The 14,877-nt window shown below is 40.6% G+C and overlaps 1 protein-coding gene and 1 pseudogene across 1 annotated transcript in view; both read right to left on the reverse strand.

The window, feature by feature from the left end:
* Window positions 1–14,877, reverse strand: part of CDHR1 (cadherin related family member 1) — a 267,836-nt gene that overhangs the window by 129,120 nt on the left and 123,839 nt on the right. The window contains exons 9-10 of the mRNA XM_063958865.1: window positions 14,433–14,511; window positions 10,630–10,730 (exon numbers count right to left, since the gene is read on the reverse strand). Of these exons, the coding sequence (XP_063814935.1) occupies window positions 10,630–10,730; window positions 14,433–14,511 (180 nt within the window). The remainder of the gene's footprint in view (window positions 1–10,629; window positions 10,731–14,432; window positions 14,512–14,877) is intronic.
* LOC134898151 (5S ribosomal RNA) lies at window positions 535–653 on the reverse strand (annotated as a pseudogene).

A 14,877-nucleotide genomic window follows, 5' to 3' on the forward strand; every position in this document is an offset into this window, starting at 1 on the left:
CATACAGGCAGACAGGCCCCCTCACATTTTTTCTTTTTCTAAGTACAGTTTTATAGTAGTTGGGAAGTGGAGAGGACTGCAACAGAGAAAGAGAAAAGAAGACTCTTTTGTGGGCGCACTCTTATATGTATGTGTATAGAAGTCTCAGAAGAAACAAATGATAAAAATTATATGCAAATTTTATTAACAATCGGTAAAATGGTAGTAGAATATACTGTCAAAATTATCAAAAAGAGGAGGGGGGGGTTAGAAAAAGGGGAACACAGAACAAATTCTTTTACAGTGTAAATACTGAGTAATAGTTCTGGACTGCCTGGGTACGAAAATGCAGAAAATAACAGCTGGAGGCCTGAAAAAAATCTAAATAAAAATCCTAGGTAGGTATGTAAATAAAATTATAAGGATATTGGGTTGATGATAAGTCAGCTAGATCTCTTATGAATAATAATAAAGAGACGGATGGGGTAGATAAAGATGGAATGAGCAAGATGAATCTGCTGTCAGTGTTAGACGCTGAGCAAAACCGTCCAGAAACTTCTACTAAACTGAGTATTCCTCAAGAGTCTCCCACTTGAGTACTAACCCAGCCCGACACTGCTTAGCTTCCAAGATCGGAAGGATTCGGGCGTTGCCAGTGTGGTATGAAAGTAGAAGAGATATTTGATATCGAAGGCTCGGGAATCACTGATGAGAGTTCACGAAATGGAGAAGAAAAAGAGTAGATATAGATTGGAGAAGAAAATAGGGGATCTGCTGCCAATGTTAGACAGGGATGGTTACCCCTGAATCAGTGGTGAGAGTCCTGAAATTAGAGAAAGTTGGAAAACAAGGGGGGGGGGGGGGGGGGGGAGGGAAGGAACAATGCTGGTCTAAGGTAGTTTAAGAAGGGTTGATGGTCGATAAGCTACTAATTACAGGGTGCTGATGGTACCTGTGATATTAATAATACTTGATGATGTAGAAAGCAGATTGTAAAAATTGGCAGAAAGTTAGGATGATTTAAACCATGCAAAAACATCTGTTTGATGCTATCAGATTGATGTCATTTGTCTCAGTGATATCAAGTGGGAAGTTTCGAAAATAGTAACATATAAGAGACAACAGTTCTATAATAAATAAATTGGGACTTGTTATGTCTCACTGTTGTCAGAACTGCAGAGATACTTTACATAATAATAATAGTAGAAAATGCTACTATAAATCTTTGCTCCAGGTGGATTTGAGGAAAGGCAGAAAGCAAAGAAGGAAGAAAAAGAAGAAGAAAAATTTGAAAAAATACGAAAAAATACTGGGCCAATAAATATGTCAGATTTATAACTGAACATAGCTCTGGTAACCCATTGTAGCTCAGCAATATCGTATGTCATAAAATAAGGTGCCGCTAAGTGCCGACTGCCTAAGAAACAGATACTTTCATAATCTGATGTAAACAGGTTTTGTGAATAGTATATAAAGCGAGCATCAAAAAATGAATACCAATAGATATACAAGGAATATACTGTAATTGTGCAGATGTTACCCGGAATGGAAGGGGCAATCAGTCACTGGTATGCGGCAAAATGCAGTGTACACAAAGGATGTCCGTATCAGGGTCCAGGCATGTCACGAATACGAGATACAGTAGTTACTGAGATTACACAGTGTAATACAGCCGCAGAGCAGATCGGTCTACCTGGTCTGTTTCAGAAACGGAGTCTGTCGAAGTCTATTACAGACTGATGATAGAATGTCCAATCCTGTAGTGAGGCGAGCTGCAGCTGTAGGATGTTAAATAACTGCAGGGCTGATGCAGCTGTCTGTGTCCGAGATGTGCCAATTAAGGGTGCTGACAGTACCGTGATGATACGAGCTGTAGTTGTGAGATGTTACGTGACTGCAGGGCTGATGCGGCTGCCTGTGTCCGAGATGAAGGAGGAAGGAGCGCAATGTCCAATGTCCCGTTGCGGCAGTGTGTGGCGGCTTGTTGATGTAGCGGCTGAGTGAGAAGTAGCTGCTCGAGGTTCAGGCTGTCCGGAGTCGGCTGTCCCCCAGGCAGTGGGGTACGGAAGACGCGTTTCGCCCGTTCACCGGGCTTGGTCACTTCCTGTTAATGGAGGGGATCGTGCGGGCTTTATCTTGAAAGGGGCTGGTCAGTGTCCAATCAGAAGGGAGGTGTGTCCTACGTTTTCAGATTGCTGCACAGATGTAACTGCTGTTCTAAATTACATTGAATCCCAATTGAACTTGCTTGTTGTTTTCCAACTTTCTCTAATTTCAGGACTCTCACCACTGATTCAGGGGTAACCATCCCTGTCTAACATTGGCAGCAGATCCCCTATTTTCTTCTCCAATCTATATCTACTCTTTTTCTTCTCCATTTCGTGAACTCTCATCAGTGATTCCCGAGCCTTCGATATCAAATATCTCTTCTACTTTCATACCACACTGGCAACGCACGAATCCTTCCGATCTTGGAAGCTAAGCAGTGTCGGGCTGGGTTAGTACTCAAGTGGGAGACTCTTGAGGAATACTCAGTTTACTAGAAGTTTCTGGACGGTTTTGCTCAGCGTCTAACACTGACAGTAGATTCATCTTGCTCATTCCATCTTTATCTACCCCATCCGTCTCTTTATTATTATTATTATTATTATTCATAAGAGATCTAGCTGACTTATCATCAACCCAATATCCTTATAATTTTATTTACATACCTACCTAGGATTCTTATTTAGATTTTTTTTCAGGCCTCCAGCTGTTATTTTCTGCATTTTCGTACCCAGACAGTCCAGAACTATTACTCAGTATTTACACTGTAAAAGAATTTGTTCTGTGTTCCCCTTTTTCTAACCCCCCCCTCCTCTTTTTGATAATTTTGACAGTATATTCTACTACCATTTTACCGATTGTTGTTATTAAAATTTGCATATAATTTTTATCATTTGTTTCTTCTGAGACTTCTATACACATACATATAAGAGTGCGCCCACAAAAGAGTCTTCTTTTCTCTTTCTCTGTTGCATGTTTCATTACTGACTCAGGGTGCACCACCAAATTTAAGATTAAATTAGAAAACATTGGTTTTCTCTTTGTACTCATTATATTTTGGTTTTAATAATATCTATTGGATACATCATTATCTTCCAGTGCGATATACCCCCGATACATTTATGTTTTTAGAACACTGAGTTAAAACTCAGCTTTCCATACCTTGCACGGCTTCATTTATCCTGCCATTAGGATTTCTTTCCTCTTTGATAGTAGTTGTTCCTGTTACAATATTTTTCTCTCCCTTTTCTTCCCCCCCCCCCTCTTTTTTCTTTGCTTTATCCAAGGCAATGACAGCATTTTCATTAAAAACTGAACTAACTTCTAAACGCAGAAACATAGAGGAATTTGGAGATATCTTTTCAGATACTTTTCACAATCCCAGCACTCCTAAAGATTGGAAATCTGATCTATCCAAATTACAGAAGAACTTACAAAAAAGGATTAGGCTCACCTGGGACATCACCACATTAGAAAACTACCACAAAAATAAATTGTCACCCAGAGGCCTACGACCACGGATCTTCCCCTCCTTCCCTCTGGCCACGGACAACCTAAAAGCTGAATGGGAAAACACCTTATTGAAATGTTCCAATGAACTAATTCTAATCCTGATCAAACACGACAATCTGATACTAGATCAAGTTGAAAAAAGCATTGAAGAATTGGGTCAAAACTTAGAAACCTGGGAGAAAGACCTGACCTTTCAAAACACCTTTGAGAAATACAAGAAGGAACTGGATACATATGAAACCAACAATATAGAAAGAAAACGTAACAAATTCTTACGAGATAAAAACAACTTCTCCCTAGGAAAAATATTTCGTTGGAACTCTCCAACTCCACGACTTAGAGGAGGACCAATTAGAGAAGATCCGAGTTCTTCTGAATTGGAATCGTCCTATAGTGAAGACTCCTCCACAGAACATCCCGAAGGAAGCACCCACACCTATAGATATAACAAGAGTGAGGATCCTTTTTTTAGGGAGAGGCCAACGTACAAGAGGCAGAAACAAGCCTCAAGGCCGACAAGAAGGGGGGGGACGAAACACAGACAGAAACAAACGGGATTGGACCACCCCAAGAACCTCTCAGTATCCGGTACGGACAACCAGGAAGTGATAACTACAGACAAGTTGCAAATTATTAATCTCAGCACCAAAATCCTCACGGAAGATCAATTGGAGGTTCTTAGCAAGGGTCTATCGTTTTCACCAACATCACCCTTTAACAGGTTTTTGTGGGAGAAGGATCTCAGACTCTTTGGCCGCAAATTATTATTAAAAAAAATTCTTTGCCAAATCCCCTTTTGACGCAAGTATGAAAACTTTACCATCTAGCCATTCGGGACTTTTTGAGGATCCCAGCGCACCACTTCCATCACTGACCGAAGAAGATCTTACAGCTATCCAGATACTGGAGGAATTACATATGGAATCATCTTCGGACATTCCCGCTTCACGGAAAACCAGACCCACATGCAAACTGAAGTCCACTTTCTTCCCTCCTGATACCAACAGCCCAGAAATCAGGGTCTTTTTAGATCTGGTCTCTAAAGAATTTGATGAGATCCAAACTAACTCCCGCAAAAAATGTCTCACTAAGAACCTCAAATACAGAGAGAGACAAGCCCTAAAAGAGATTAAAACTTGGACTGACACGGTCATCAAACCCTCGGACAAGGGAGGTAACATTGTTATATGGCCCATCACAATGTATGAGGAGGAAGCACGGAGACAACTTCTGCACACATCCTGCTATAAAAAACTACCACTCAATCCAACAGCAAGATTTCACAAGCAATACATGCACATGATCGAAGAGGCATTTGCCATTGGGGCTATTCCACAACAAGAGGCCAAGTATCTTGATGTCTCGAATCCCAGGGTACCTACATTTTACTTATTGCCTAAGATACACAAGAACATCAACAAACCATCTGGAAGACCTATTGTGTCGGGAAATGGTGGACTCCTAGAAACCCCAAGCAAATTTCTGGATTTACATCTCAGAGACCATGTTATGACACTACCCTCCTATCTCAAAGACACCTCTGATCTCCTACGGAAAATACACGACATATGTCTAGATGAGAACTGTATCCTAGTCACTTTAGACGTAGAAGCTCTATATAGTAGCATCTCACATCAACAAGGGGTACAAGCCACGAAATTCTTCCTGGATATGGAAGAAAAAAACATATTTAACGATTTCCTGTGTGAAATATTGAGCTTTGTTCTCAATAAAAATTATTTCACTTTTGGTGACCAATTTTTCCAGCAAATCCGGGGAACAGCAATGGGCGCAGCCTGTGCTCCCACATATGCCAACCTGTTCCTCGGCTGGTGGGAACAAACAATAGTCTCCAATGATGCTAATCAGCCTTATACGCAACACATCATCAATTGGCTGAGATACATTGATGATATCTTTGTGATTTGGGATGGGGATGAGAAACTCCTATTGGACTTCATAAACATCCTCAATGTCAATGATCTGAACATCTTTCTCACTCATTCAATCAGCAGAGACAAAATATCTTTTCTGGATTTGAACATCTATAAGACAATCAGTGGGACCCTGGCTACAGAGCTCTTTCGCAAGGATACAGCTACAAATAGTATACTGCACCAGACGAGCTCACATTTCCCACCTACTATTGAAAATATCCCTAAGGGCGAATTTCTCAGTCTTAGACGGAACTGTACAGAGGAGAAGGTGTACAAACAGAAGAGCAGAGAACTTGTGACCAGATTACAAGCCCGGGGATACAGTAAACGCTCTCTGAAAAGAGCTCAACATTCCATCCTGAAAACCAACAGGGAATCCCTGATCTTCCAAGAAAAACCTCAAGAACCAAAAGTTGATGCCAAGATTCGATTTGTAGGGACCTTCTGTCCAGAATGGCGTCTATTAAAAAATGCCATTCAAAAACACTTACCTGTCCTACACTTAGATCCAGAGTTATCACCCCTACTGGATCCCACTTTGCAAATTAGTTGGAGGAGATCTAAGAATATTAAAGACATGCTTGTTCAGAGCTATTTCTCACGTGAAATGACTAAATCCAAACTCCCAAAGGGATCCTTTCCATGTGGGCAATGCAAAGCCTGCCCACAGATACTGATAACTGACAATGTTAAGGACAGACTTGGTAATGATATTTCCATACAACACTTTTTTAACTGTGACACACAAGGGGTAGTCTACTGTCTAATCTGTGATTGCTATCAACGATACGTAGGCATGACGACTAGAAAATTCAAAACCAGGATTTTGGAACACATGGGTTCCATTAGAAATTCAACATCGGATCTTCAGAAAGGCAAAAAACTACCATGCATCACACCAAGGTTCACCCTGTGAGATGCGCGCCTTTGGCCTTGACAGAGTCCACCTAGGCGTACGTGGTGGTGACCTAAGTAAAGAACTTCTTAAGAAAGAAAGTGAGTGGACTTTTAGGTTAGGATGTCTCAAACCATCTGGTTTGAATGAATACATAAATTACAGTGCGTTTCTTTAAATTACTCCTTATCCAGCAACAACCCATGCGGTGTCCTTCCTCGCCTCTTCATCCACACACCCCTTAGCACAATAACACTTAGACCCCCCCAGCTATTATATTCCATGCTATACCTACACATCCCAGTCACCCATCTCATCACAGCACATTCCCTCCCACCTCCATCATGCACACTGAACTACTCCACTTACATCCTGTCACCCCCAGTCCAGTAACATGCACAATACACCCTTCAATCACCCCCATCCCATCCATATCCTGGGACATAGCCAATTATAATTACAACACATAATTCCTAACAAAAATATTTCATTTGAATTTTATAAATATTAATTTACATTAATGATATATATTACTCTCACACATTTCTCTATTTGGCTCACCCATATACTAGTCACCGTGCACCCACCATTATCCCCACACCAGTGCTCTTTCCCTTTTCCCCTCTAGCCTCACCGTACTACACTATCCTCACGCCTATTCGTGTTGCCTCATCAATTCGCACCTATCAACATATAGTCTTCCCCCCCCCCCCCTTTTCCCCTCTCCCCTCCCTTCCCCCCAAAAATTTTTTATATAGTATCACAGCAACCTAACAACAATTCATCATCAGCCCTGCTTCACCCCCACACACAGACCTAGTCTAAATTCCCCCCCCCCTTCTCTTTCCCCTCCCCCCCTCCCCATTTCCCAATTATTTCCTTTCTTCCCATTTTTTTCTCATCATTTCCCTGTAATAACCTCCAATTAACACCACTCATATATATATATATATATATATATATATATATATATATATATATATATATATATATCTACAACCATCCTCCCATAATATCCCAATGTTCAGCGTTAGAATATAATCTCGGTTAAGACATGCTGTCTTTATATATTTGCATCATCTTTTATATGTATTTACTTATTTTATTATTTCTTTCTCATTTATTCTCATGTATTTATCCTTCCATTTTATATTATATATTTTTTTCATGTTTATTGATATCTAATTGCCTTGTATATTTCTCATTCTTTTTCGTGCAATGGGCCATTAACTGCAAGTTCAATTGGGATTCAATGTAATTTAGAACAGCAGTTACATCTGTGCAGCAATCTGAAAACGTAGGACACACCTCCCTTCTGATTGGACACTGACCAGCCCCTTTCAAGATAAAGCCCGCACGATCCCCTCCATTAACAGGAAGTGACCAAGCCCGGTGAACGGGCGAAACGCGTCTTCCGTACCCCACTGCCTGGGGGACAGCCGACTCCGGACAGCCTAAACCTCGAGCAGCTACTTCTCACTCAGCCGCTACATCAACAAGCCGCCACACACTGCCGCGACGGGACATTGGACATTGCGCTCCTTCCTCCTTCATCTCGGACACAGGCAGCCGCATCAGCCCTGCAGTCACGTAACATCTCACAACTACAGCTCGTATCATCACGGTACTGTCAGCACCCTCAATTGGTACATCTCGGACACAGACAGCTGCATCAGCCCTGCAGTTATTTAACATCCTACAGCTGCAGCTCGCCTCACTACAGGATTGGACATTCTATCATCAGTCTGTAATAGACTTCAACAGACTCCGTTTCTGAAACAGACCAGGTAGACCGATCTGCTCTGCGGCTGTATTACACTGTGTAATCTCAGTAACTACTGTATCCCGTATTCGTGACATGCCTGGACCCTGATACGGACATCCTTTGTGTACACTGCATTTTGCCGCATACCAGTGACTGATCGCCCCTTCCATTCCGGGTAACATCTGCACAATTACAGTATATTCCTTGTATATCTATTGGTATTCATTTTTTGATGCTCGCTTTATATACTATTCACAAAACCTGTTTACATCAGATTATGAAAGTATCTGTTTCTTAGGCAGTCGGCACTTAGCGGCACCTTATTTTATGACATACGATATTGCTGAGCTACAATGGGTTACCAGAGCTATGTTCAGTTATAAATCTGACATATTTATTGGCCCAGTATTTTTTCGTATTTTTTCAAATTTTTCTTCTTCTTTTTCTTCCTTCTTTGCTTTCTGCCTTTCCTCAAATCCACCTGGAGCAAAGATTTATAGTAGCATTTTCTACTATTATTATTATGTAAAGTATCTCTGCAGTTCTGACAACAGTGAGACATAACAAGTCCCAATTTATTTATTATAGAACTGTTGTCTCTCGGATATGTTACTATTTTCGAATCTTCCCACTTGATATCACTTTGAGACAAATGACATCAATCTGATAGCATCAAACAGATGTTTTTGCATGGTTTAAATCATCCTAACTTTCTGCCAATTTTTACAATCTGCTTTCTACAACATCAAGTATTATTAATATCACAGGTACCATCAGCACCCTGTAATTAGTAGCTTATCGACCATCAACCCTTCTTAAACTACCTTAGACCAGCATTGTTCCTTCCCCCCCCCCCCCCCTTGTTTTCCAACTTTCTCTAATTTCAGGACTCTCACCACTGATTCAGGGGTAACCATCCCTGTCTAACATTGGCAGCAGATCCCCTATTTTCTTCTCCAATCTATATCTACTCTTTTTCTTCTCCATTTCGTGAACTCTCATCAGTGATTCCCGAGCCTTCGATATCAAATATCTCTTCTACTTTCATACCACACTGGCAACGCACGAATCCTTCCGATCTTGGAAGCTAAGCAGTGTCGGGCTGGGTTAGTACTCAAGTGGGAGACTCTTGAGGAATACTCAGTTTAGTAGAAGTTTCTGGACGGTTTTGCTCAGCGTCTAACACTGACAGCAGATTCATCTTGCTCATTTCATCTTTATCTACCCCATCCGTCTCTTTATTATTATTCATAAGAGATCTAGCTGACTTATCATCAACCCAATATCCTTATAATTTTATTTACATACCTACCTAGGATTCTTATTTAGATTTTTTTCAGGCCTCCAGCTGTTATTTTCTGCATTTTCGTACCCAGGCAGTCCAGAACTATTACTCAGTATTTACACTGTAAAAGAATTTGTTCTGTGTTCCCCTTTTTCTAACCCCCCCTCCTCTTTTTGATAATTTTGACAGTATATTCTACTACCATTTTACCGATTGTTGTTAATAAAATTTGCATATAATTTTTATCATTTGTTTCTTCTGAGACTTCTATACACATACATATAAGAGTGCGCCCACAAAAGAGTCGTCTTTTCTCTTTCTCTGTTGCATGTTTCATTACTGACTCAGGGTGCACCACCAAATTTAAGATTAAATTAGAAAACATTGGTTTTCTCTTTGTACTCATTATATTTTGGTCTTAATAATATCTATTGGATACATCATTATCTTCCAGTGCGATATACCCCCAATACATTTAAGTGGAGAGGACTGCCTTACATTACACATATATTACAAGTAATTAACATGCACAGTGCAGACAATGGGACTCTGGGTGTATGGGTGAGTCCGCAGTATGTCATGACGTCACACAGAAGTTGCGCAATACAACTCTGGGAACGTTTTGGACAAGCTGTATTTCTTTGTGGGGCTCGTCCAAGGGCCCCTTGGGACCCACTGGAATTTGAAAATGCAAACTCCAATAGGGCAGGGACTAATGTGAATGATTACTTATTGTATTTACATTGCTGCCTAATATGCTTTATCAACAATTAAAAATAAATGTATGTTTGCACATAAAGTGAAACATTTAACTTTTGCTATGCTTCACATATTCTTACTTCTAAAAAAATTAAATCTATACTTTTGATTTGAGTAATAAGATCATACATTTTGATTCCACTTATTTACTTAAAAAATATATGTAATAAAATATATGTAATACGTAAACTTTAGCCTCTCAACAGCAGTTAATTGCGTCCATAATAATTATTTCTAGTGGTTTTCTGATTAGTTATAACTGTGTTTTTTTTTTAATGACCTCTTCACTTGAAATTCATTGTCAATATGAAACTTTGACAGGCCTCAGCATAGACAATGAAAGTCAAATAGGTGTGATCATACTCTGAAATAGGTCAGCAACTGATGCTTTTTGACTCAGAAACTGTTCCAACAATTGCATTCTGTTCAGTATGTTTAGCAAATACTGTACCTGGATCTTTAGCTCATAAACCTCTTTCTTGAGTTCATTTGGATTTTTAATGACTGTAACAACACCCGTAACATTGTTTATGTCAAAAGCTCCGTCGCTTCCTATCATTAATGGGAGAAAATCTGGTTAGATTTAAAATGTGCATGCAACGTAACTATAAAGTCTTGTCCACATTAATAGTGTACAATAGAGCAGTGGTTCTCAAACTCTGTCCTCAGGACCCCAAACAGCTCCTATTCTCCAAGTCACCTGACCACAGGTGTATTAATTACTCACTGACACATTTTAAAAGATCCACAGGTGGAGCTAATTATTTCACTTGTGATTCTGTGAGGAGACGGGAAACATGCACTGTGTGGGGTACTGAGGACCACATTTGAAAACCTGTACAATACAGGATGCCAGTTTCCATAATATCCACAATAAATGCAGTTGAAATCATGTTAATCAAAAGAAGCAGACATCAAGTTTATAATTTAAAACAAATGCAGATCCATAAATAACACTATTTTCTTCACTCTTTGTCAGTCTGTTGTGCTCTTTGGTACATAAAACGTAGTGACATAGGTTGAGATGTATTAAAAGTTCTAAAGAGTGGGGAAGAGGATAAGTGGAGAAGTTGCCTAAACTGTATATAGCAACCAATCCACTTCCAGCTGGTCTTTATCATGTTCATTCTATAAATTGATAGGAAGAAATTAATTAATCGCTATGGACTTTTCAACTTGTCCACTTCTCCACCCTTTAGAAGGCTTAGGGGGTAGATGCATGAACAGTTTGTATAGATGAAAAGTGGTATCAGCAGTGGTGTGCGGTGGGGTGAGGCAGAGCCTTTCCTGTCATACTAACATTTGAGCCAGAGTTTTGACTGTATAAAGTATATGAAATATACAAAAAATATGGTAGAAATATCTTTTTTTTTTGTATTATTCTAATAATTTTTATAGTCAAAACTCTGTAGTAAAAAGTATATGGCAGGTGAGGCAGTGCCTCGCCTACTTACCTTTTCCACACTTCTCTGTCAAAACTCACCAAATTTCCAGGAGTTTATGCCTCTGCACCTTTGCATTAATGCCCATATGCACCCTTTGGCCCATATATTGTGTGTAAATCTGGCTCTGGTACAAGTCAGTGCCCCATCAGCCATCTTCCTCACTGCACGTACCTGGGTATCAGCACACGTTATGTGCAGTGATAACACTTCTCCTCCAGGAATGACTGTGTTGGGGTGTGGTACATGACAGGGACGCTATCTGTCATTATCGGCACTGCTATTTACAAGATAGCACACCGGTGTGCGTGGCAATGTATAAACAGTCAGTGACACTGACCTTTCTGACACCTGCAGCTATCGATTTCGACAATTGCACGTCATTACCCCATCACCACCACCACCACAGGGGGCGCTGCATTGGAGATCTTGTGATAGTTGCCAGGTAAATGCATCTCTTGATAATATACAGTACATAAGTTGTTTTTAGAAAAAAAAAAGTACTGTGTAGAGCATTTTTGTCTTGCACACCTCCTCGGGGTAAAAAAAAATAATGATTTCATGATCCCAAGGATTCATAAAAATATTGATGTATCCATTACAATAAGCAAACAGAGTCTTGTGTCCCACCTCTCATAATCTGCTTTACTAAAGATCCTATTAGTCCATTTTATTCCAGTATTCAGGTAGATACTTATGTTTCCACATATTGCAAGTAACAAACACTTTGATACTGGGGGCAGGTTTGGATTAAGCATTGGGCGGGGGCAGCCTAGGCACTTACAGACAAGGGGGCTCCGGGTAAGGAGGGAGTATAATACCTCCATGACCCTTTACAGAGGAAACAAAATGTTCTACTCCTGGCCTTCCCTCTTAATATATGATTGGTGTCACCTGTGTTAAACTATTTAATTGACAGGAAAGATATTTCAACACCAAAGAGGAGCAGATGCTGGGATCCCTTGGTCACTTACAGCTCCCTCTCTCTCTGGTCAGAAAGTTCCATTGATAGGCCATGAAACCTTTATACTCCTGTGTCCCTGCCTGTGCTACATACTGTCCTCACATTCTGACTGCCTGGTTCTACTGCTGCACAAGAGGAAGAGCTAGTGATGTCAGTGTGCTCTGCCTGGGGGGCCTCCTGACAGAGGGGCCCGAGGTACAGTATCTTCTGAACCCCCCCCCCCACTTAATCTGGCTATGACTAGGGGTATTTAACAGACAAGTTATCAACCTGGTATTGAAAACTGCTTCCCATAGACCTGTATGGGAATGGCTGTCTGCACTGTTTTTTAAACACTGCAAAGCCTGATGAGTGATCAGATGAGACCTTTGTCATTTTTCTCCTGAGCAAAATACAAGAAGACAAATTATTATTATTATTATTATTACCAGTTATTTATATAGCGCACACATATTCCGCAGCGCTGTTCAGAGAATATTTTGCCCATTCACATCAGTCCCTGCCCCAGTGGAGCTTACATTCTATATTCCCTACCACATGTACACAGACACATTCATACTAGTGTTAATTTTGTTGGGAGCCAATTAACCTACCAGTATATTTTTGGATTGTGGGAGGAAACCGGAGTACCCGGAGGAAACCTACGCAAGTACGGGGAGAATATACAAACTCCGCACAGTTAGGGCCATGGTGGGAATCGAACCCATGACCTCAGTGCTGTGAGGCAGTAATGCTAACCATTACACCATCCGTACTGCCCCAAATGAGCATTATGCTTTCAGATGTCTACTTACTGTAACATGATTGGTTGCTACAGTAGTGATCTGGTTTATGCATCCTAGTCATAGAACAACCAAATATGGACCATTTGGCTCATGGAGCGTGATCATGCAGCAAATTCTATAGACCATTTTTGAGACTTTGCAGCTACCAGAGAAACTGCAGAACAGTGAAAACTCAAGACACTGTAATTGGGAAAATATTTGCAGTTCCACAGGAGGTCATCATTTACTGTAATAATAAACCATATTTATTGAGCTAATTTCACACAATTTATTTGAAATGGACAGTAGAATCCAAGTAAAAGCTAAGTTTTAACAGATGCAAATAAGCTTGTTTTTGTTTTAATGCTTGGAAAATGCTGCATACATTTGCCTGTAGTGCGGATCTTTATTTTTTACACTCTATTTTAGAGTTTCGCTAGTATGTGCTCCCTCCAACTTTAAATCTTCCCTATACACTTTAATTTTAACCTCCTCAATTCAAATGTTTTTAAGAAATCCAAAATGACGCCTCCTAGCTCATGAGTGGGCAATAAGCAGGCCCTCCAGCTGTTGTTAAATTACACTTCCCAGCATGCCCTGCCAGAGATTTAGCGTGTCTCTTCAGAAAAATTGTGGCAGGGCATACCGAAGTGTGTAGTCCCACAGCAGCTGGAGGGCTGCTTATTGCACCCCCTCCCCATAATTTGCAGCTGAATTTACTCATATAGAGCCCTATACATCTGGGACGGATTTCTTGATCTGATACATTTTGGCGATCTGATAATATAAAGAATGCTGATTGGTGGCCAGCAATGACCGGCAATCCACTGGTGAATCAGGGAAATTGTGCACAATAAAATTCATTGATTTACTGATCCTGATCATACTTTGATCAGGATCAGCAAATCAGAAAATTTTTCAACATTTGGAATTTCCCCGATATCCTGACCCAAAGCATTGGGGAATCATGGAATTGCCCCAATCCATTGTAGATATATGGGGGCCTTAACTCTAGTTGAGGTCCAATATTATTTAGGCACTTAAACTATGTGTTTCACAAATGAATCAGTACTTGTCTACTCACCATCCAAAAGAGAATACTGTATAGTGTTGGGATTACCTCTGTCCCCATCAAATGCCACCACTGTAAGTATCTCAGATCCCTGGTATAAGAATACATGATGGTTTAGTTACAGGTGTTCGGTTTAGATTTAATCTCAAAACAATGGCCCTCATTCCGAGTTGTTCACTCGCTAGCTGCTTTTAGCAGCATTGCAAACGCTAAGCCACCGCCCTCTGGGAGTGTATTTTAGCAGAATAGCGAACGAAAGGTTAGCAGAACTGCTACTAAATAATTCCTTGCAGTTTCTGAGTAGCTCCAGACCCACTTCTAGATTGCGATCAGCTCGGTCCGTTTAGTTCCTGGTTTGAGGTCACAAACACGCCCTGCGTTCGGCCAGCCACTCCTCCGCTTCTCCAGCCACTCCTGCGTTTTTACCTGGCACGCCTGGGTTTTTTAGCACACTCCC

This window comes from Pseudophryne corroboree, chromosome 3 (assembly GCF_028390025.1).
Source record: "Pseudophryne corroboree isolate aPseCor3 chromosome 3, aPseCor3.hap2, whole genome shotgun sequence".
NCBI classification, from domain to species: Eukaryota; Metazoa; Chordata; class Amphibia; order Anura; family Myobatrachidae; genus Pseudophryne; species Pseudophryne corroboree.